Genomic DNA, 25,148 nt, shown 5'->3' on the forward strand with positions numbered 1-25,148 from the left:
GTATCGGAACCACAGGACTGTGGTGAATGTCTGCCAAGCTGCCTGTCTCCCCTCTGGCGAACCTTGCTGTACTAACATTGGCTGTGCATTATCTCTACTGTTAAGGACACTCCCCTTGGATATAACTGTATATGCATCTATTGTCTTTCATTATTGTACCATGAGTTTCTGCTAATAAAAGCCATGATTATTGTTTGACCACATCGTCTTTGTCTACTTCATCAACTGGCATTTCAAGGATGCAAAGAGGTGTTGAGGGCACCGAAGGTCCCTGACCATGTCAGAGGTTTGGATCTTGATCTCGGGTCGCCAATGGTTTGGACTGGACTCTGGGTGGCTGAGGAGGCTGCAGAAGTGCTGGAGTGAATCTATGGACACTCAGTGACTCTGGGGGGGTCTCTCTTTCCTTATCTTTCTCTAACTGTAAGAAAAATATGAGGCACCTCGGCAGTTTCTGTTGGTGGTGAGTCTGTTTGCCTTGCAGCGGGCAAAAGGGAATTGCATACAATAGGACACTCTTTTATTACTATGACAATAAATTGAATCTTGATACAAGACTTAAGAAAGTTCCAGCAGGGAGCAAGTATACAAGGTTGTGAATATGCAGAATTCCTTTGCATGGTTGGTGGTTGAAGCAGAAACTGTCAGTATCTAAAATTGAATAGAAATACCAAAGAAAAGGGAGTGAAGTGAAAAGAGGATGGGGGGGGGCATGAATTTAATAATGTTTGTTTTCCTTTACAAAGGCAAACATTTATATTGTGTGGAACCAAATAGCCTATTTCCTATTTGTAATCTGGATACGCTTGCGGAAACTGCCAAAATGTTTGGCCTGGAAGTCAGCCTGAAGAAAACTGAGGTCCTCCATCAGCCAGCTCCCCACCATGACTACCAGCCCCCCCACATCTCCACCGGGCACACAAAACTCAAAATGGTCAACCAGTTTACCTATCTCGGCTGCACCATTTCATCGGATGCAAGGATCGACAACGAGATAGACAACAGACTTGCCAAGGCAAATAGCACCTTTGGAAGACTACACAAAAGAGTCTGGAAAAACAACCAACTGAAAAACCTCACAAAGAGCTGTTGTCATACCCACACTCCTGTTCGGCTCCGAATCATGGGTCCTCTACCGGCATCACCTACGGCTCCTAGAACGCTTCCACCAGCGTTGTCTCCGCTCCATCCTCAACATTCATTGGAGCGACTTCATCTCCAACATCGAAGTACTCGAGATGGCAGAGGCCGACAGCATCGAATCCACGCTGCTGAAGATCAAACTGCGCTGGGTAGGTCACGTCTCCAGAATGGAGAACCATCGTCTTCCCAAGATCGTGTTATATGGCGAGCTCTCCACTGGCCACCGAGATAGAGGTGCACCAAAGAAGAGGTACAAGGACTGCCTAAAGAAATCTCTTGGTGCCTGCCACATTGACCACCGCCAGTGGGCTGATATCGCCTCAAACCGTGCATCTTGGTGCCTCACAGTTCAGCGGGCAGCAACCTCCTTTGAAGAAGACCGCAGAGCCCACCTCACTGACAAAAGGCAAAGGAGGAAAAACCCAACACCCAACCCCAACCAACCAATTTTCCCCTGCAGCCGCTGCAACCGTGTCTGCCTGTCCCACATCGGACTTGTCATCCACAAACGAGCCTGCAGCTGACGTGGACATTACCCCTCCATAAATCTTCGACCGTGAAGCCAAGCCAAAGAAAAAAGAAAAATAATCTGGATACATTACAATGGATGGATTGAAAATAGTGAAAAAAAACAATATTGTAAAGACATTGCAGTCTTAACAATCTACTGTATACATAATGATTGTAAACTGAATTTAATTACTATTGTTGTACTAATTGAAGCATCTGAAGCAGCATTATATCACTTATTTTTGTTTATTCATCCTCTGTAACTTGATCTAGCTGACAGGTCCAAAAGTAATTGCCCTTCTCCAACAGTTCCTGAATCTGTGGCTATGTCAGGGTGCTTGGTTAGCACAACATTGTTTCAACGATAGCTACTTGGATTCGAATCCTCTGCTGTCTGTAAGGTGTTTGTACATTCTCCCGTATCTGTGTAGGTTTCATCCAGGTACTCTAGTTTCCTCCCACCCTTGAAAATGTATAGGGGTTATAGGTTAATTGGTGTACAGTAATTGGGCGGCATGGGCATGTGGGCCGAAAGGGCCTGTGACCGTGCTGTGTTAAAGTAGTTAAGAATCAACCATACAGGTAGGCCTGGGTGGCAGAGGGCAAGGATCGTGCATTTTTTTTAAGGTGAAGGACATCAGCATGCAAGCCCAGGAGTCTGCCTCTATATGCTATTTGACTGGTTTTGTCATTGCCAATGAAAAGGGTCCAAATTAGGTTACACTTACTGTTACCGAAGTGTGATGCAGAAATTATGTTTGAACGTGAGGAGAAAGGGAAAGATAGATGATAAACAAGTACAGGTAGTGAGAAGCTTAAATGCAGTTGTATAACAATTTCTGAAGGAAAAAAACAAGCATTTGCTTGTGCATATTTGCCATCTGGTCAGGCAATAGTCAGCGATGTATATATTTTGCATCAACTGATATACTCTACATTACAGTAAGAAGTAATGCCTTGAGCATTTTGAAAGTGCCCTCCTACAGAGTGTTTCTGGATCAAGAGCACTTGGCTCTATTCCCATTTTCCATTATTTATCCCTGATCCTTTGGGAAATCATACACCAGTAAAGGTCATGGAGCATATCTGGTCATTCCTAAACACATGGCAGTGTTTTTATTTATTTTCTGAACCCTACAGAACTTGTCAATGAAACTAAAATGCAGCAACATGTGGCTAAAAGTGCTAACTAAATGGTAAATATCAGACTGCTTGTAATTATAGCTTAACTTTTTATGAACTGCACCGCTTGTTACTGATCCAGCAGATCTCCTTCCATGGTCTCATATCTGATTCAGCAGAGGTGAAATTGAATGGATATAATTGAGGCAAATGTCTTGTGAAAATTTTTCAATTGATGTTTTGTTGAAATTTTGATGTTCATTCAAATGTGCCATATTTTTCCAATTTAATGGAAGAGTTAATTAATGACCACTCTGAGGTTTGTGCAGTTTGATAGGATATACCAAACACCTTTATTTAGCATGAAAACTCCAGTCTCAGAGAACATTGGCTTTTGCAGCGGTTGCAAGGGAAAATTGGTTGGTTGGGGTTGGGTGTATTTCTACACAATTGCTCATTCCAGAATACATTTTGAGAAAGCAAGTATGTGGCTGCAGTAGTAAGAATGAGAATTTGTTTCTCTTTGTTCATCCCCATTTAACATTTTCGGGTATTGGTGATTTTTGTTTTTTTAATCTTGCCTTTATTTGGCTTATCAAGTAATCATCTCTTCCCCAATGCGATATATGAAACTAATCTGTTCCATGAAGTGTCCGTATCTGAGGATGGTGTGCGTGCTACCTTTGGGGGAGTAAATCCAAGGGAAGCATCTGGCCCTGATGGAGTACCTGGCTGAGTATTAATAATTTATGCTGACCAACTTACCAATGTATTCACGGAAAATTTCAAAATCTCACTCCAACAGGGCGTGCTTCCTACCTGTTTCAAACAGCCATCCATCATACCAGTACCCAAGAAGATTTTAGTAACCTGCCTTAATGACTATCAACCAGTAGCACTTACATCAACTGTGATGAAGTGTTTTGAAAGGCTGGTGATGAAGCAGATCAGCTCCTGTCTGAGCGGTGACATGGATCGGTTCCAGTTAGCCTATTATAGCACAGGTGTATGGCAGATGCCATCTGACTGGCTCTGTATAAAGCTCTGGAACATCTGGACAGTTAAGATGCATTCATCAACAACAGCTCAGCATTTAACATCATAATCCCTTCAAAACTGATCAGGAAACTCCAAGACCTGGGGGTTAACACCCCGCTGTGAAATTGGATCATGGATTTCCTCACCTCCAGACCACAATCAGGGAAGATTGGTAAGAACATCTCCTCCACAACCTTTATCAGTACAGGAGCACCCTGCTCTACTCACCTAACACCTACAACTATGTGGCTCGTTACAACAATAACACCATCTACAAATTTGCCGACCATACCACGGTAGTGGGTTGTATAAAGGAAGGGGACGAGTCAGCAAACAGGATGGAGGTTGAAAACTTGGCTGAATGGTGCACCAACAACAACCTTGCACTCAATGTCACCAAAACTAAGGAGGTGATTGTTGACCTCAGGAAAGGAAAGCCAGAGGTAGACAATCCAGTGATCACTGGGGGAGTCAGAGGGTGAGCAAATTTAAGTTCTTGGGAGTCACTATCTTGAAGGAACTTTCTTGGACCCAACACACCAATGGCATCATGAATAAAGCACATCAGTACCTCTACTTCCTCAGGAGTTTGGAGAGGTTTGGTATGACACCAGAAACTGGCAAATTTCTACAGAGGTGTGGTGGACCGGCTGCAAAACGGTCTGGTATGGGGACACCCACACCCCTGAGTGTAAAGCTCTCTAAAATATAGTGGACATAACCCAGGACATCACAGGCAAATCCCTCCCCATTATTGAGTACATCTACAGGGAACACTGCTGTCAGAGAGCAGCAGCAATCATCAAAGACCCTCACCACCCAGCACATGCTCTGTTCTCGCTACTGCCATCAGGGAAGAGGTCTCGGTGCCACAAGACTCGCACCACCACGTTCAGGAGCAGCTGCTGCCCCCCCACCATCGGACTCCTCAACGACAAACTCAATCAGAGGCTCATTTAAGGACTCGCACTTGTACACTTGTTGTTTTCTTTTTTATTCTCTCTTTATTGCACAGTCAGTTTATATACATTCATTATTGGTTTACATTTCTTTATTTCTTTACATGGATACATTGTGTACAGTATTTTCTGCACTACCAATTAGTGGTAATTCTGCCTTGCCTCCAGGAAAAAGTATCTCAGGTGATGTCCATGTATCTACTCTGACAGTAAATTTGAATCTGAAAACTGAAGTATCCAGTGAGTCGTTCAAGATGTCAGGAAACACAGCATTGATTTGGTGAATAAATCGGAACTGGTTGAAATTCCCCTGAAAGTGTTTACAAAACAATAATTAGAAGAAAAAAAACTGCAGATAATTGAAAGATGAAATTAAAAACAAAGGAAGCTTGAATTCCTCAGTAGGTCAGGTAGTATTTATGGAGGGATCTGATTAGAAGTCATCAATCTGAAATGTTTGCTATGTTTTTCTCTCTCCCCTTGATACTATCTGGCCTACTGATTATTTCCAGCTTTTTCTCTTTTCCTTGCAAAATAATAATATTGGCACCTCACTGAAGATTTTTTTTATTTCCCTCAAATAATCTATTGGTTTATTTCAACCAAAGTGAAGTATTCATGTCTGTTTAACTCTGCAATGTGTACTGTCGGGGAAAAAGACCTTCTTGTAATAAAACCGATGACACAGTTGGCGTAGCAGTTAGCGCAACACCTCTACAGCGCCAGCGATCGGAACTGGACCGGAGTTCAAATCCCATGCTATCTGTAAGAGTTTGTAAGTTCTCCCTGTGTCTGCGTGGGTTTTCTTCAGGGACTCTGGTTCCTCCCACCATTCAAATCGTTCTGGGGTGTAGGTTAATGGGGTGTACATTGGGTGGCACAGACGCATTGACTGAAATGGCCTGTTACCGTGCAGTATGTCCAAAAATCTTTCCCTGCTCCTTCCTGCTATGTCATAAAGACTCGTCCTTCAGGATGATCCTTGAGCTTTCACAGGTTTATTTTTGGAATTTGGCTCAGAGTACAAATGGTTTGGAACCTGAGCTCCTGCCGATGATTAGATTTGAATCTTTATCTCAATGTGGGAGTGCTTTTGAGAAATGTGTGACTGGAACAGATACACAAACTCCAACAAAAAATGGGAATGTGATGGCAAGTCAAGAACTTAGTCATCAGGTGTGAGGTGCTCTTGGTTTTGCTGTACATAGCACAAGTTTGGCTCATACACCTCTCCACCGTGGCAGTCACCTTCTGTTTCAGCTGGGGATCAGGTGCATCTAAATTAACATTATTTTTTAAATTTTGAGGTAAGATAATAGGCCTTTCCAGCCCATGAGCCCACCCCACCCAAATACACCCATGTGACTAATTAACCTAATGACCCCATTTGTTTTTGGAATGTGGGAGAAAACTGGAGCATCCAGAGGAAACCCATGCAGACTTGGGGAGAACGTGCCAACTCCTTACAGACCGTGCCAGATTTGAACCCATTTGCTGGCTATGTAATAGCATTGCGCTAACCACTGTACTTACTGTGTTTGCCTTGATGGTTTACAACGCACAAGCTTCCAGAGAACAGTGGAGGGGAACGGATTGTGTACTCAACATGACCCTCATCCTGACGGCTACTTTTGAGGGTGGCTGTATTGAGCTACGTGTAAAACTGGAGTATGCAAATAGCAAGTTCCGGTATGTGTTGAGGTTCTATCTGGCCCTCCACATATTGTTCCATTCAGTGGGATTTTGCATCACTGCCTGCCCTTGGTTGAAAATTTCCTTCAGTAGGATACTTTTCACCACAAGTCTGTCAGGCTGCAGTCAGCATGGATCATCCTGAAGGCCCTGCAGGAGAAGGACACAGTGGATCTTGTGGGATGGTTCTCCATGCAGACAGCCAAAGCTATTCACCAGAAAGCTTCATTGTTAGAATTCACCAACAAGCACCAAGATTTTGTGTGGCTAACAGTGAGAGGAGCCTTCACCATCTGATCCTTTCTGCAAGGTCAGAGTTTCACTCCCAAAATAGAGACAATGACGATGAGATATTAGACCATACCCTTGCGAGGAATATCTGGAAAAGAATGCAAGGGTCGTTGTCTGGGTTGGACCCAAGTGGCTGTGTAACTGATCTCGACTGTTCCCAGGAACATGTTCCAAATCAAACTTCTAGTTGGACAATGGTCAGCTCAATGGAAGATGCATTTTGGTCTCTTGAAATTTCTTCCTCTTCGAATGTAATGGGTTAACACTACCATCTGGCACATTCCTGGCAGCAAGAATACTTGCTGAGGGACATATTAAAGATTTGTGCAGCCAGTGCAAAGGCTTTGTGGAGATGGACTGTAATACAAGGTCCTGCCTCCTTTGGGTACCAAAGGGCTAGATCCTGTGAAACAGCCTCGCCAACACTTGAAGGGTGTATTGTTCAAAGAGGTCATGTTTGGCATTGATGTAGAATTTGAATTGAGGTCATTGTCAAGTCTCTACATTTATACTACATGACAGTACTATAAATTAATAGACAGCACATCAGCACAAATATAAAGAAAGCCATATATATATGTGTGTGTGTGTGTGTGTGTGTGTCGCTCTCTCTCTCTCTATATATATATATATATATCTATATATATATATAGATATATATAGATATATATCTATATATATATCTTCTTCTTCTTCTTTGGCTTGGCTTCGCGGATGAAGATTTATGGAGGGGGTAAAAAGTCCATGTCAGCTGCAGGCTCGTTTGTGGCTGACAAGTCCGATGCGGGACAGGCAGACGCGGTTGCAGCGGCTGCAGGGGAAAATTGGTTGGTTGGGGTTGGGTGTTGGGTTTTTCCTCCTTTGCCTTTTGTCAGTGAGGTGGGCTCTGCGGTCTTCTTCAAAGGAGGTTGCTGCCCGCCAAACTGTGAGGCGCCAAGATGCACGGTTTGAGGCGATATCAGCCCACTGGCGGTGGTCAATGTGGCAGGCACCAAGAGATTTCTTTAGGCAGTCCTTGTACCTCTTCTTTGGTGCACCTCTGTCACGGTGGCCAGTGGAGAGCTCGCCATATAACACGATCTTGGGAAGGCGATGGTCCTCCATTCTGGAGACGTGACCCACCCAGCGCAGCTGGATCTTCAGCAGCGTGGACTCGATGCTGTCGACCTCTGCCATCTCGAGTACTTCGACGTTAGGGATGAAAGCGCTCCAATGGATGTTGAGGATGGAGCGGAGACAACGCTGGTGGAAGCATTCTAGGAGCCGTAGGTGATGCCGGTAGAGGACCCATGATTCGGAGCCGAACAGGAGTGTGGGTATGACAACAGCTCTTTGTGAGGTTTTTCAGTTGGTTGTTTTTCCAGACTCTTTTGTGTAGTCTTCCAAAGGCACTATTTGCCTTGGCGAGTCTGTTGTCTATCTCATTGTCGATCCTTGCATCTGATGAAATGGTGCAGCCGAGATAGGTCAACTGGTTGACCGTTTATGACACGCACGCACGCACGCACGCACGCACGCACGCACGCACGCACGCACGCACGCACGCACGCACGCACGCACGCACGCACGCACGCACGCACACACACACACACACACACACACACACACACACACACACACACACACACACACACACACACACACACACACGAATCACCTATTTTCATTAACCATAAATAAATTGCTCACAAGTCAAGTTATTTGAAGTTGATAAAGAACATGGGTTAAGGGTGAAAGGGGAAATATTTAGGAAAAATGTGAGGGGGAACATCTTCACACAGAGAGTGGTGGGAGTGTGCAATGAGCTTCCAGCTGAAATGGGGAATGTGGAGTCAATTTTAATAAGATTTTGGACAGGTACATGGATGGGAGAAGTATGGAAGGCTATTGCAGGTCCCGGTGGCTAAGCAAAAACCATTTTCTAATAAACAAATCAGAGATACCTATCGATGATAATGTTTAAAAGTCTTAAATCATGTTATAATTTTTCATTGTCTGAAATGTTTCTCAAAGATGTACATAATATATGCAAAATTCAAGATCTAATACTTTATATGATGCTTCATATACTGTTCAATATTTCTAAAAAAATGTATGCTGCTTTTGTGTTTCATTTCAAGAACAGTGGAAATGTTTAATACTGGAGTATAATCCTAGTGTGCAGACCTCTGCCAGTGTATAATATTGAGATACAGTCTTGGTGTACAGACCTCTTAGTGTATAATACAAGGGTACCGACCTGGTTTCCACACATCTGTCAGTGTATAAAATAGGAGTACAGTCCTCGTGTGTAGACCTTTGTCAGTGTATAAATAGAGAAGTACTGACCTGGTCTGCACACCCCTGTCAGTGTATAATACTGGAGTACTGTCTTGGTGTGCAGACCTGTCAGTGTATAATATAGGGGTACTGACCTGGTCTGCACACCCCTGTCAGTGTATAATACTGAAGTACTGTCTTGGTCTTCTTTTCTTTGGCTTGGCTTCGCGGACGAAGATTTATGGAGGGGGTAAAAGTCCATGTCAGCTGCAGGCTCGTTTGTGGCTGACCAGTCTGATGCGGGACAGGCAGACACGGTTGCAGCGGCTGCAGGGGAAAATTGGTTGGTTGGGGTTGGGTGTTGGGTTTTTCCTCCTTTGCCTTTTGTCAGTGAGGTGGGCTCTGCAGTCTTCTTCAAAGGAGGTTGCTGCCCGCCAAATTGTGAGGCGCCAAGATGCACGGTTTGAGGCGATATCAGCCCACTGGCGGTGGTCAATGTGGCAGGCACCAAGAGATTTCTTTAGGCAGTCCTTGAACCTTTTCTTTGGTGCACCTCTGTCACGGTGGCCAGTGGAGAGCTCGCCATATAACACGATCTTGGGAAGGCGATGGTCCTCCATTCTGGAGATGTGACCCACCCAGCGCAGCTGGATCTTCAGCAGCGTGGACTCGATGCTGTCGACCTCTGCCATCTCGAGTACTTCGACGTTAGGGATGAAAGCGCTCCAATGGATGTTGAGGATGGAGCGGAGACAACGCTGGTGGAAGCGTTCTAGGAGCCGTAGGTGATGCCGGTAGAGGACCCATGATTCGGAGCCGAACAGGAGTGTGGGTATGACAACGGCTCTGTATATGCTTATCTTTGTGAGGTTTTTCAGTTGGGTGTTTTTCCAGACTCTTTTGTGTAGTCTTCCAAAGGCGCTATTTGCCTTGGCGAGTCTGTTGTCTATCTCATTGTCGATCCTTGCATCTGATGAAATGGTGCAGCCGAGATAGGTCAACTGGTTGACCGTTTTGAGTTTTGTGTGCCTGATGGAGATGTGGGGGGGCTGGTAGTCATGGTGTGCTTCCAGTAAATAGCAAGATGATTAATAGTGCATTGAGGGAATCTCCAGTTCTGAAACACACTAGAAGCCAGAAAAAAAAGAACATAATTTAATCTATAGAATTAACAGAAATAAATCAAATATCTTCCCCATTACTCCCTTCTGTGCAGCCCAACTGTCCCCACTAGAAGTCAGTGGGGTCTAACCTGGGGCAGGATCCAGGAGACATTTATCTCAATGTAATCCTGGAAAATCAGAGCAAGATGAGCTCTGGTAGGAACCAACATATTTGATTTTCTAAATGTCAATATTTTTGAGACGTGTATTTTTGATTATGTCTATGGTGAAGTCCAGATCACTCTTGAAGCGTGTTAATATCAGCAATGTTTGGCCCATGGCTACTCAAAGTGCAGAAGCAGTATTCACAATGGTACTGAAAACTTCACGTTTGTGCATCAGGAGGACCCAGAATCATAGAATAAGGAACAAATAACTTCTCAAAACAACCACATGCCACCTGCATCTTCTGTGGAAAAGACAGTGTTTCCCACATAGACCTCAAACCCAAAAAATTGAGTCAAAGCAACTCATCCCCTTCCAAAAGGATTGCTTAAAAAAGTGTCTTGTTGGCAATTTCATTTGTAACATTAAAAAATATTTTGCACAATGTGCCATTTAATGTCCTTAAAAATACAGTATATGCCACATCTTTATTTACTTTTACAGTTGGATCATTAATCTGTGTACTTCCATTAAGACTTTGTTCTGCATTCCTGCAAAGCCAATGAATGAGAGAAAATACTGTTACTTTTTTCAAATAATAAGGATCTTCAAATTACAGAAAGAAATTGAAAATTGCATGACAAAATAAATTGCATTATTTAAAGAAAAACCTGATGTCTAGCATTAATAATTAATGAATAAGCTCCATGACAAATATATCAGGGTTGTATCCTTGGCATTAAAAGATGTTTGTCCCAAATTATCCCAGTTGTGTAAGATACACCTGTCATACATTAGCACTTGGTCTCAGATAAAACCAAATGTCCGTGCTTAAAATATTCATTTTTTTGCAGATGTGGTCACTCCCCTGTGCATCGATCTCGTGAGATGGCTGCTCTTGCCCTAGTTCCCTTTGTGGCATTTGGTCGCATCCTCGCAATGGCACAGTCCTTGATGGAAACCTTACCTGCTCCCACAGATCCACATATACGACAAAACCAGATCCATGGAACACTGCTTCAGGTAGAGTGAAAACTATAAATGTGAGTTTATAGCGCCAAGTAAGTTAGTAAATGGCCTTTGATAACCAGGTTTCTCCATTGCACAAACCACTACGTTTGTTGGAAATGTATTAATATAATTAATGAATGGATACTATCCAAATGCTCAAAGCCTGAAACTTCCAGTTACTTTGACAGTGAAATGTAATGTGCCATCTATAGAGCTTGATCAGTCTATCTCAATTTTAAAAAGAATATGGTCCATGATGGATATTATAAATTAATCAATTTTCCCTTTGCTGTGCTAAAAATGTTTTTACCATAAATATTCTCCATCAAACTATCTTCAAAGAATAATTTAACAAAACAGTAGAATGTGCCCAAGAAATTAACTTCAGTCCAATTACCCAATTCATTTTTTTATTTAGGTATTGACTGTCGTAATGTAAAGCTTAATTTTAAAGATTTGGAAAATTCGATATGACTGAAGTTATCCTGATGGTTATGTGTAGTATCAGTAAATATAGTGGTTTGTTTAATCTGTTAAAGGATAGATTGCCATCATGTGATTTAAAAATGATTGTGAATTTGTATTCTAATAATTGCAAAATTATTATTTTATTCAGTTTTATTTCCAATTCTTCCTAACCAATGCCAAAAGGTTCCCACTAGGTTTAAAAATGTCATTAATAATGTAGTCCCATTCCAGATAGAGCTAAAAGGAATTCCACTTTTAGTTGAATTACAAGTGCAACACATTTTCCTGTTTCTAGTGTTGTTTAATAAAGTTAGAGTGGAAATACATCCAATAATTGCTGTGCTATCTGCCTACTTAATAGCAAAAAAAAACAGAAAATGAGCTTACAGTGAGGAATGGGCTTATCTGGAGACCTGCACCAAAGATTAAATGTTTTTAAGTGTTTTGAAAGGCTGGTGATGAAATATATCAGTTCCTGTCTGAGTGGTGTCATGGATACATTCCAGTTCGCCTATCGTAGTAACAGGTCTATGGCAGATGCCATCTCATTGGCTCCACAGAAAGCCCTGGAACACCTGGACAGCAAAGACGCATACATCAGGATGCTCTTTATCTACTACAGCTCAGCATTTAACACCATCATCCCCTCAAAACTGATCAGGAAACTCCAAGACCTGGGGGTTAACACCCCACTGTGAAATTGGATCATGGATTTCCTCACCTCCAGTCCACAATCAGTGAAGATGGGTAAGAACTTCTCATCCACAATCTCTATCAGTACAGGAGCACCACAGGGCTGTGTTCTTAGCCCCCCTGCTCTACTCACTTTACACCTACATGTGGTTCAGTACAACAATAACACCATCTACAAATTTGCCGATCATACCATGGTAGTGAGTTATATAAAGGAAGGGAATGAGTCAGCATACAGGATGGAGATTGAAAATTTGGCTGAATGGTGCACCAGTAACAATCTTGCACTCAATTTTACCAAAACTAAGGAGCTGATCACTGACTTCAGGAAAGGAAAGCCAGAGGTATATAATCCAGTGATCATTGTGGGATCAGAGGTGGAGAGGATGAGCAAATTTAAGTTCTTGGGAGCCACTATCTTGGAGGGTCTTTCCTGGACCCAACACACCAATGGCATCATGAAGAAAGCACATTAGTTTGTGGAGGTTTGGTATGACACCAGAAACTCTGGCAAATTTCTACAGAGGTGTGGTGGAAAGTGTGCTGACTGGCTGCATCAGGATCTGGTTTGGGGACACCTTGAGCATAAAGCCCTCTAAAAGATAGTGGACACAGCTCATGACATCACAGGCAAAACCTTCCCCACTATTGAGTATATCTACAGGGAACACTGCCATCAGAGAGCAGCAGCAATCATCAAGGATCCACATCACACAGCACCCACTCTGTTCTCACTGCTGCCTTAAGACTCGCACCACCAGGTTCAGGAAAAGCTGCTTCTCCTCCACCATCAAACTCAATGACAAACTCAATGAGAGACTTATTTAAGGACTCTTACTTGTGCACATCATTGATTTTCTTTTTTATTCTCACTGTTTTGCACAGTTTGATTACATTCATTATTCTGTTTACATTTCTTTATTTATTTACATTTATTCGCTGTGTACAGTTTTTCTTTGCACTACCAATTAGTGATAATTCTGCCGTGCCTGCAGGAAAAAGAATCTCAGGGTTGTATGTGATGTACTCTGACAATAAAATATGAAATCTATAATGGACTGCCATAGCTGCAACCAGTAGTATGAATTAAATAAATCATACTCATTACAAATCTAAGGACTGGAGTTGAATGGAAATAAGAAAATCTGCAGATACTGGGGATCAAGTACTGCTTCCTACCATCTTGATGGAGTACTGAATTAACCCCCATGTCATGAAGTCCATTCGAAATATCTGGCATTGACAATAATATTCGCTGAAATATTTTTAAAAAAAGAATGCCTTTGAAAGTTAGTTGTTTGACTTTGGAAATCCAGATGCCGAGAAACAAAGCACGCTGATAAAGAAGTCTGATTATCACTGAAAGCAATTCAGTAGCTGTACATGTACTTATTTTTGATCATTCTAATTCTTAATATTATTGAAGTGATGTAGGGTTGGCTGTGGAGAAAGATGCCAGAACAGGTCTTATCAAGGTTTAAATTACAAATATGTTCATGTTTCTTCCAAACTTGTGTTAAAACTTGTATCATTCCACATCATAAAAGCCACCTTTTATTTTAAACTGCAGTGCCTGTATTGATATAACATGATTAAACATTATTACGGGTGTTTCCCCCAGCTTCAAGGATCTACATTCCTAGAAAAATATCAGTATCACGATTTTCTGCATCATCTGCATGTGCACCAGGAATTGCAAATTGAAGAAAAAGTTTGTTTATTTTTTTAATACATTCTGTGAGCAAATCTTTAATCCTTATCTCCAATGTTTTTAACAGTGATATAAGGGTGAATTTCTGTTTCAGGATTGCCTGTAAATTGTTTGTTATCTTTCTCTGCCACTAGCTTCAAATTTATATTTGTCAGCCTTAAAACTGTTTAAACCATAGTTGTTACAATTCTGCCCTGGTGACTCAAAAAAATTCTGAGATGTTCATGTTTTGTCATAGAACTATTTTATCTAGGAGGAGGCCTTACAGGCCAATGCCTTTGATCTTGACAAACAAATCAAGTATGTGTCATTAATTTTAGATAAACAAATCTGCAGATGCTGGTGTCTAGTGCAGGCCAGAGCCCTTCTCCTGCCCTTCCTTTTAATTCTGATACCTGCCTTTTTACTCATACCTGAGTAAAAGGGTAAAAGGAGGGTTCAGGCCCAAAATGTCAGTTATCTATTTTTACCTCGTGTAGAGACCTGCTGAGTTCCTCCAGCATTTCTGTGTTTTTACTACAATCATAGCATTTGCAGACTTTTTTGTTTGTATAGTGTTGCTTACATTTCAGGGCAACCAAAAGTTCTTCACACCCAACAAGGTCACTCTAGGCAGGATGCAGCACCCATTCTTCCCTCAAGCCACAACAGCAATTGGACAAATGTTCATTTAATTGCAAAGCACAAAAGTGCTGGAGAAACTCTGCAAGTCACACAGTATAAATAGGAAGCAAAGGGATATAACCAATGTTTTGACCCTGAGCCCTCTGTCAAGGTATGAGAAAAAAGCAGGCAGGCACCTGAATATAAAAGTGGGGTTTGGGGGTACGGGAGGACAGGAGAGAAGAAGAGGTGGGGCAGGAGTAGAGGCCAACAGGCAAGAGGTCATTGGTAGATATGAGTAGAATGGGGGAGGGGGTTGCTGAATAGAGAGGGAATTGGGAGGGAGGTGGATGAAAGTTGATAGAAGGATAGGGAAAGAGAGAGAGAGAGAAACTGGAGAAGTCATCTGGTTAGAGAGTGCCCAGACAGAATATTAGGTGTTGTTCCTCCAATTGCTTTTATTTGAGATTGAGTGATGAATGTTGTCTGAAATGCCAGAAAACTCTCACTTGTGTAATTTAATGTAATCCTCCATGTGCACTCAGGAGAGGACTTTTGATAAAACCTAATGATAAATGTTACTTCTGGGGTTGCAGCACTCACGGGTGCATCCTATGGTTTCAATCTGATCTCAGCAGGCATGGAAAGGGTGTAGAGTGAAAGGAGCCAAACGTTATCTACACTTGAAGAACATAATTAGGTTCGTCTTTTTTTTTGTCTCTTGGAAAAACAGATGAGACAAGTTTTACAATTTGCACTCAGAACTAATTATCTTGTTGCTATAAATGTTTGTAGAGTGTGTCTATAGGAGGGACCTTTTAACTTCAGAAATGTTTTATAATGCATCACTTAATAAACAGGTAATAATTTCAAAAATGTTCCGCATAGGAACTATTAACCCAACAGTTTAAGTCAGAGTGAACTCTTTCTATATGCAATGAGATAGATTCAATGTGATTATAAAGTTCCCATCATCTTATTGAGGCATCTCCAGTACAAAGCCACACAATTCAGCTTTCTTTAGTTGAGAAAGGGCAAAGAGCATCAACTCCTGATGGCTGTTGATTTTTCCACAGGTGAACTTAATGCCGTCTTTTCTTGTTGGTGACAACCTCTATCAGCGAGCGTCTTGATTTCCAAAGCTCCACAGTAGGAACCAATTCTGTTTTGACTAACATTCTCGGTGTACTTTCCAACGAGAATAATGCAGGTATTCAAATAGGGAAATATTTGTGGACTCTTGACTTAAAAAAAATCAATGCATAGTTAGCTGAAGACATTAACCAAGACTTAGGTTCTATAAATATACAAACAACCACATATTACCTAACCCTGGGCACATATATTCTTGCTTCACAGCTAGGCAGGAATTTCTCACTCAGTACCATTGCTGGAAAGATGCAATGACATGGATTGCATTATTCAAGATCACTTGGTGTCCCCAGCAACAGGCATTTAATGTCAACCAGCCAGCATCACTCATATCCTGAAAGTACAGAAAAATCTCTTTCACTACCAAAAGTTCAACTCCTCCAGACTGCAGGCATCCCTTATACAGTGTTCTGTGTCAATAGACTGCAGGCATCCCTTATACAGTGTTATAATAGTATTTGAGGATGTCAACATTACTTACGAGGGGCTGATATATCCCTTAAGATTAATCACAATGAATCAAGGTTTTGGACTTAAGTACTGAAAACCTCAAACTGCTATTTAGATTGACTGTTGTAACTCGACTTTAATCATTGCTGTTGTCATAAGAGGAGTATTCCATCTATTCACTGTTTCTCTCTAGAACATAAACTAGATTATGTTATGAAAGTCTCAGATGATAAATTTCAGTCTTCCTCAACTACCCCTTTCACTGCATATGTCGAATTTAATACTTTATTAGTGAATTGATGGAGTTGTTATTGGCACCACATTATTTACCCCCTTCCTGTACTTTGAATCAAGTGCTCATTGAAAATGTTTAATAGAAATTGCCTGATGGTAGGTTTTAATAGCAATTAACCTAATTTGGCTTCTTAGTTTGCCACATTTCTTGAAGCATATGCTACCAAATTAAAGGTTCAATCTTTTTTTAGCCTACAATTATATAGAAATAATGTGGAAAAGATGTTAATTAAATGAAGGATAATGCACGATTGATGTAATGTGTAGTCTAAAGCCCATTTTTTTCATTGCTCCTCTCCTGAAGGCATCCACTGTTATTGGCACACACTTTATTGGGCATGGATAGCCCAATACCTTACTCAATTAGTTCTTTTGTACGACGGACTATAAGACTGTGTAAGAAAACACAATCAAACTATGCTTTAATTTGACAGACCATGTCCTAAATGAAAGTTCGTATCATGCTAAAAAAAAAAGATGGTAAGCTAAAAAAAAACTAGAACAAAATTGAACCATTTTTTTTGATATCTTAGTTCCCTCAGAAGATTTGACACCTGACTTTCAAACAGGATTTTTGCTTGCACTAAAAAAAAATGCCTGGCAAAGATCCTTCTCTTTTTAGCCTCCCAGCCAGTTTTTCAACCTCACCGGACAAGGAAACCCATGTTTTGTTTACGCATCGACTCACCTTTACTAATGTTCCCTGAAACACTGCTGTTGAAAAGTCCAATCACATTCAAACTGCATTCATTGTTAGACTGTAACTTCTATGTTCACAGAATGAACTTTGTCCTGAAGAATAAGTTAGTCCAGCGATTCAGCAACACATCCTGCTGAATCAGTGAATGTCCTATGACCCTTTGGCTCTCTCTGAAAACAGAACCAATATGCACAAGTACAAATGTCTCATAGATGAATGCACTATTCCCAACCTTTTTTTGGCAGTGCCCCCCTTAGGACTCAGCTCAAAGTTTATGAGCCCCCCTTCCCTGTGAAGCAGTCAAGTTTAGTTGGTTTCTTCCAAACTTCCACCAACTACATAAAAAAAATTAAAAATATTTTATGATTTCAGTCGTGGCTCCCCTTAAATGTGCAGTGCCCACTGGTGAGAAAGGCAGAGTTGAAACTTTACATGAGGCTAAGGAAGATCTCTACTTAGGAAAACATCTGGTCTGACTGAATTCCAACAAGAGACTAATTGTTTCTCCTCATCAATCCCAGGGCTGGATAACTGGAGCTAATACATTAAAAGTAATAATGAGTAGTGAGAATTTATTGTCCAACACATGTCCAGTGACCAGATGTACCTGAATTTTCACTTGTTGCAGCTAATGTGCAAGTCTTATTGTGCGCTTCAAAAATGCTTTTCCTAACTGTACTACCACAATGACGACAGCAGAGAAAGTTCTGCAATCTCTGAGCATTGCTTCCTTAGGTGTGCGAAAAGGTCTTTGTTTTTAATGGTGCACATGAATGGCGCAGCCATGTTTTATCTGAGAAGGGTTCGATTGTAAATTGTTTGTTTGGATCCTAACTTGCAAGACATGTATTTGAAGGTAATGGTGATGCAGAAGTGCAGAGATCCCCGATTGCATCAGAGCTATGCATCTGGAGATTGGGCCAAAGGATTCGAACAGGAGTCTGTGCAGTTGCAGAGGCTGCGGGAGCACTGGAGGAAAATACCTAGTATCTCTGAAGGGACTCTCTCTTACTGTAAGGGGCACCAGGCAGTACTAATGGTGATTCTTTGTCTGCCTTATGGCAACTGGCGTGTGAGTTTTCCGCATTTTTAAAATCCATCTCCGTGTTTTTAAGTCTACCTCCACCTTTTATCAGTGCCTGGCTTGCTGTGACTCCCTCTGTTCGTTCCATGCAATGCTTGGATTTTGCTCTGCCGACTTTGGCAGCCACGTTTCCTGCAGTATATCAGCGGCGGTGCATCCCCATGCACTCACCCTCAGTAGCTAAGCGTTTCCGATGTGTTGCAATGCCATGCTGTTTACGCCAGTGGTGCTCCCTTGTGTTTTTACCTATCTCTCAAAAATCATGTGTGAATAAATGATTGAGAAAGACTAATTACTTTTAAGGTTAGCTGAAGAAAAACCTTGAGTAGTATCTGAAGATCAGAACAAAGAAATGATAACTGGGTGCAGATTGGTCAGGGGCTCTACCTGGGGATTTGGTGCAGATTGGACAGAGGTGCTGCCTGGTGATTGAGAACAGGTTGAGCAGGGGCTCTGCCAAGGGATTGGGTGCAGATTGGGCAGAGGTGCTGCCCGGTAATTGAGGACAGGTTGGTTAGGGGCTCTGCCTGGGGATTGGGTGCAGGTTGGACAGAGGTGGTGCCCGGTATTGAGGACAGGTTGGGCAGGACTCAGCCTGGGGATTGGGTGCAGATTGGTCAGGGGCTCTGCCTGGGGATTGGGTGCAGATTGGTCAGGGGCACTGCCTGGAGATTGAGTGCAGGGTAGTAGTTACTACTTGGGAATTGGATGTAAGTTGGGCAAGGGCACTGCTCGGCATGCTAGGTGCTAGTTATGGGTAAGTACTGCTTGGAGTCAGGAGATCTGGACACTCTGGTTTGAGCATAGGTCAAGCAGGTACTTACTGCCTGGTGATCTGGAAGGGGCTTGGAGTCTGGGTACAGATGGTAGTGTCTCTGATATACTGTGCTCATTGTAAAATAAACAATTGATTTTTTTTTAAATGACTAGTTTTTTTTTAATGACTAAACTGATAATTTTGTGTGTACATTTTCAAAAATGTCGCAAATGGGAGGTGCTGCCCTCCAAACCCCCACAAGGGGTGCTGGCCCCCTTGACCCCCACTGTATGTCTCACACAAGTGCTTGTTTCTTTTCCTTTTTTTTTAATTTCACTCACATGCCCGGGCAGGCAGAGGAAATTTCTTGTAGCATTACATTTCCTGTATTATTACATAACCTTAAAGGGAAAAAAAAGGTTGCATTATTGTTACATAATGCTACATTTAGAATGTAGCATACATGAAATTCTTTAACTTTGCCTACCGTAAAGAAGACAGAGAGTCGCCACTTTGTCAAGCAACCCTCACAGAAATGAGGCCCCAGTGAGGAACAAACTCGCGCCCCCTGGTTTACTAGAGCAGTGCTCTAACCACTGAGCTATTGGAGAATCAGGAATCTTGAATTGCTCTTGACTTAAACTGTACCAACTTCCTGTGGTATCTATAAATCTACCTTTTATCTTACAACAATATTGTAGCAGAATTGCAAACAGTTTTACCTGTTAGACGTCTCTTATTTTACAGTGACATCTTTAATGTTTCTAGCAAGAGACAGTCAATAAATGAAAGTTTAATGGTAGGGTCAAAAATTTATACAGGCTCTTTGGCCCAACTCATCTAAACAGACCAAATTGTCCATGGAGCTAGTTCTGTTTCCCCATGTTTGATCCATATCCATCCAAACATTTCCTGTCCATAAACTTGTCCAAATGTCATTTAATTTTCTGCTGAGCTTTGATTTTCATTTTAGATCTTTTGTTTGACCTTTGAATTTTAACTTAACCCTAAAAGTATCAAATTTGATGGTTTAATTAAAAATACTTAAATGGGGAGAGTTGAGCTTCCAAACAAAAAAAGAGATAAGAATCAAAATAGTTTCAGGGAAATTAAATTTGATTAAATGTAACTGCCCTCAGTATATAGATATCAAACATGCTTCCGGTTTATGTATTTTGAAAATTATAATGAGATTTAGGTAAGATTATTTTCTGGGATGTACACAAAATTGGTTCCATGCCTCATGAAAACCTGTATCGTTTATAGTACATTATGTTAATTATTAAAGGTGAAAGGTAGTTCATCGGAAAATTCCCAGTGAACCTTGTACTCTATACTTGCCTTCCAGAATTTGACCTTAAAGTAGTGTAGGTGAATAACATGATTACATTTTAAACCAGCCACTGCCTGATCAACTGAGTATTTTCTAATGTTTTCTGGGGGGTTTTTTAAATATGCTGATCTTTTGTCTTCGCATAAAATTGCTTGCTTACTTCTGTGTAAAGGCAGAGAATAGAGAGAAATTGCTGAAGCTTCATTCACTTTTCTCGTACATTCTCAACTCTGCAAAGCATTTTTCCGGTGCTTCCAACCAGCATGCATGCTTCATTTTGTGGGTTAAAAGACATGCGTGAGATCCTGGACTTGAGAATGATTCATTTGTCCTGGGGTTTCCACGCAGCTATTGGTCCTGAGAAGATTGAAACCACATAGTGTGGTGAAAGTCACTGGGAGCTGATGTGTCAAATAGGGAGTTGAGGACACTAATTATTGTGCAGAAAGACAAATGACAGTTTCTGAACGCAAACTCTGATTTTGCAAGACCATCATCACTGCACCCTAAGAGTTTATAATCTTCCCTTGCAAAATGAAGCATGTAAGTATCATTATCTGAGCTAATATATTCCCATATTGCAGGACAATGATTGTGCCCTTGTCTTTACATCTCCAACCATAAATTGGATGAATCCTAACCACACATCACTGACATGCTAAATTAGCTGATTGATCGTGATGGCTATGAGAACAAGTATGGCTGGAAGAATTGCATTTAGATTACCATAAGTGAAGAAAGGGAGAGGAAAAGGAGACCAAGACATCTAGGTGTTTCCTTCTATTACAATCACAATTTAGATATAATATGTTCCATGTTTATGATTTTTCTGGGGGGTACTTTTTCATTAATTCAACCATTAAAAATTGTTTAAATCAGGATCCTCTAAAGCAGAGGATGGAAGGAGCATTGAATAATCTGAAATGAGGGCTCGGCACTTAAACAAATAATATTGTAAATATTCACAAATTTATTACAAGATTACAGAGAGTCCAATTTTCCTACACCTGTTGGCTGTAGACAAATAATGTATGGGATTGATGTAAAAAATATCAAGAAACTCGCACAAATAATTGCACAAAGACTCCACATCACACGTTGGTTAAAAAGGTGGGGATGGAGCAAACACAGCAGGTTCCAAGGCTTCAATACACTGAGTTTTTTTAAGAGCTTCAAAGTCACAATTACTGTGGTTAGCCTCTTAATTTAATTCTTCAGTTCAGATTACATATGGCCATATTTTCACTTTCACTCTCACTTTCAGAGTTATTTATTTCAAAATCTGCACGTTGTCCCACCTTTATAACCATTAATTGTCTTGTAGCGGAAGCACAGCACAATATTATTACACAGTCCTCCTGCTGCAAACACATTCCATGTGTTACCTATGGGGTGTTGGGTGAGTAAAATCCTTAATACTGGAAACCAATAGAACACATCAATTGCACTATTATTGAACCTTTAAGATGCTACGGCTGCCTTTAGAAATGTATAATTCAACTCATTTCACATGTCATATCTTCTTTTTTTCTTTGGCTTGGCTTCGCGGACGAAGATTTATGGAGGGGGTAAAAAGTCCACGTCAGCTGCAGGCTCGTTTGTGGCTGACAAGTCCGATGCGGGACAGGCAGACACGGTTGCAGCGGTTGCAGGGGAAAATTGGTTGGTTGGGGTTGGGTGTTGGGTTTTTCCTCCTTTGCCTTTTGTCAGTGAGGTGGGCTCTGTGGTCTTCTTCAAAGGAGGTTGCTGCCCGCCAAACTGTGAGGCGCCAAGATGCACGGTTTGAGGCGTTATCAGCCCACTGGCGGTGGTCAATGTGGCAGGCACCAAGAGATTTCTTTAGGCAGTCCTTGTACCTTTTCTTTGGTGTACCTCTGTCACGGTGGCCAGTGGAGAGCTCGCCATATAACACGATATCGTGTTATGTCATATCTATTTACAGTAAAATCACACCAAAGGAAGCAATGAATATAATGAACCAGGCCTGAGGAAAATGTGGAGAAATTTCACACACATTAAAATAAATATTATTGTTAAATAAATAGTAGAAACATGAAGTATGTGTATAAATAGATAAACTCTCTCAAATAAACAAATCTTCTTCTTTTTGCTTGGCTTCGCGGACGAAGATTTATGGAGGGGGTAAAAAGTCCACGTCAGCTGCAGGCTCGTTTGTGGCTGACAAGTCCGATGCGGGACAGGCAGACACGATTGCAGCGGTTGCAGGGGAAAATTGGTGGGTTGGGGTTGGGTGTTGGGTTTTTCCTCCTTTGCCTTTTGTCAGTGAGGTGGGCTCTGTGGTCTTCTTCAAAGGAGGTTGCTGCCCGCCAAACTGTGAGGCGCCAAGATGCACGGTTTGAGGCGTTATCAGCCCACTGGCGGTGGTCAATGTGGCAGGCACCAAGAGATTTCTTTAGGCAGTCCTTGTACCTTTTCTTTGGTGTACCTCTGTCACGGTGGCCAGTGGAGAGCTCGCCATATAACACGATATCGTGTTATGTCATATCTATTTACAGTAAAATCACACCAAAGGAAGCAATGAATATAATGAACCAGGCCTGAGGAAAATGTGGAGAAATTTCACACACATTAAAATAAATATTATTGTTAAATAAATAGTAGAAACATGAAGTATGTGTATAAATAGATAAACTCTCTCAAATAAACAAATCTTCTTCTTTTTGCTTGGCTTCGCGGACGAAGATTTATGGAGGGGGTAAAAAGTCCACGTCAGCTGCAGGCTCGTTTGTGGCTGACAAGTCCGATGCGGGACAGGCAGACACGATTGCAGCGGTTGCAGGGGAAAATTGGTGGGTTGGGGTTGGGTGTTGGGTTTTTCCTCCTTTGCCTTTTGTCAGTGAGGTAGGCTCTGCGGTCTTCTTCAAAGGAGGTTGCTGCCCGCCAAACTGTGAGGCGCCAAGATGCACGGTTTGAGGTGATATCAGCCCACTGGCGGTGGTCAATGTGGCAGGCACCAAGAGATTTCTTTAGGCAGTCCTTGTACCTTTTCTTTGGTGCACCTCTGTCACGGTGGCCAGTGGAGAGCTCGCCATATAACACGATCTTGGGAAGGCGATGGTCCTCCATTCTGGAGACGTGACCCATCCAGCTTAAAATGGAAATTCTAGGTCTACTCTTGTGCTTTTTTGTAAATCTCTTTCTTTGGTGTGTAGGAAGGTGATTTGCAAGGAGGATATTCACTTTGCCTCCAAAAGAGCATTCTCAGTGAATTATAGCCCAAGCTTTGTATCAGTTCCAGGTTCATTAATGTTGATTTGAAATTAAATGTTAAACCAACAGACCTCCATCCTGTTACCCATATATTGCAAACAGCTACAATAATTTTGTACAATTGACTGATCATCTCAGAATCTGTAGGCATCTGCTTTTTTTTATCATGTTCAATAGAAAATGAAAGATAGAGATTTTGAATGTATTTTGAAAGGCTGCAAGGCAAAAAAAAATTGAGAACATTTTGGTGGTGAGATACTTTAAAGGATTGGGGAGAGCATCGACATGGCTGGTATATTTACAGCTAATTTGAAAGAGAATTGGGAACAGACTGTCCTTTTCTGTTTTCTGGGGACACAGGGAAAGAAGAAAATATTGTGCCCAAGCAAATAGTAATGCAACAGAAAGTGTTGAAATAGTCTTTTTGTGGAAATCGGAATCTCTTGAGGATAAACCACCTCCTTCTTGAATGGTGGTGTTTCTGAAGGTTGTCCACCTGGAAATCAAGCCATTTGAGTGGTCAAAAGTAAATCTTACTTGTATCAGAAAGCATTTCCTCTGTGGCTTATGCTAAGAACTTGCTGGAGAAGCTGACTATTTTCTTCCTGATTTTGCTGCCACAAGAGGGATCATCTCATGTTCATATAATTTATTTAAATAAATGGGTTATCAGACAGAGTACTTTTTTTGAATATTTTATTTAAAAATTTTTCCATACAAATAATTAATAATCAATTATACAAAACAGTAAATGTTTAAATTTAAGAAAAATTCATTTCCTTTTATAATCCTTCCTCCCATACCATAGAACACTACAGCACAGAAAACAGGCCATTCAGTCCTAGTCCGTGCCAACCATTGTTCAGCTAGTCCCAATAACCTGCTCCCATTCCTTAACCCTTCAGTCTTTTCCCATCCATGTATCTATCCAATTTATTCTGAAAACTCAAGATCAAGTCAGCACCCACCACTGAGTGAAGATGTTCCCCCTAAACCTTTTCCCTTTCACCCTAAAGCCATATTCTCTCGTATTTATCTCTCCTAATCTCATTGAAAAGACCCTACTCACATTTACTCTGTCTATACCCCTCATAATTTTGTAAACCTCTATCAAATCTCCCCTTATTCTTCTTCATACCTGTTTAATCTTTCCCTGTAACCAAACTCTTGAAGACCTGGTAACATCCTAGTAAATCTTCTCTGCACTCTTGCACTCTTATTGATATCCTTCCTGTAGTTAGGCAACCAGAACTGCACACAATATTCCAAATTTGGTCTCACCAATTTCTTATACAGCTTCAACATAACATACCAAATCCCACACTCAATTCTTTGATTTATAAAGGCCAAGATGCCAAAAGCTTTCTTTACAACCCTGT

The 25,148-nt window shown here is 41.4% G+C and overlaps 1 protein-coding gene across 8 annotated transcripts in view; it reads left to right on the forward strand.

Moving 5' to 3' along the window:
* thada (THADA armadillo repeat containing) overlaps nucleotides 1–25,148 on the forward strand; it is a 466,325-nt gene that overhangs the window by 250,838 nt on the left and 190,339 nt on the right. For all 8 annotated transcript variants that reach the window (XR_011355652.1, XM_069931122.1, XM_069931123.1 and 5 more), the window contains one exon: nucleotides 11,137–11,305. Coding sequence is in view for 7 of the 8 variants with exons in the window: in XM_069931122.1 (XP_069787223.1) it covers nucleotides 11,137–11,305 (169 nt within the window). In the remaining variant the exon portion in view is untranslated. The remainder of the gene's footprint in view (nucleotides 1–11,136; nucleotides 11,306–25,148) is intronic.

This window comes from Narcine bancroftii, chromosome 4, assembly GCF_036971445.1.
Source record: "Narcine bancroftii isolate sNarBan1 chromosome 4, sNarBan1.hap1, whole genome shotgun sequence".
NCBI classification, from domain to species: domain Eukaryota; kingdom Metazoa; phylum Chordata; class Chondrichthyes; order Torpediniformes; family Narcinidae; genus Narcine; species Narcine bancroftii.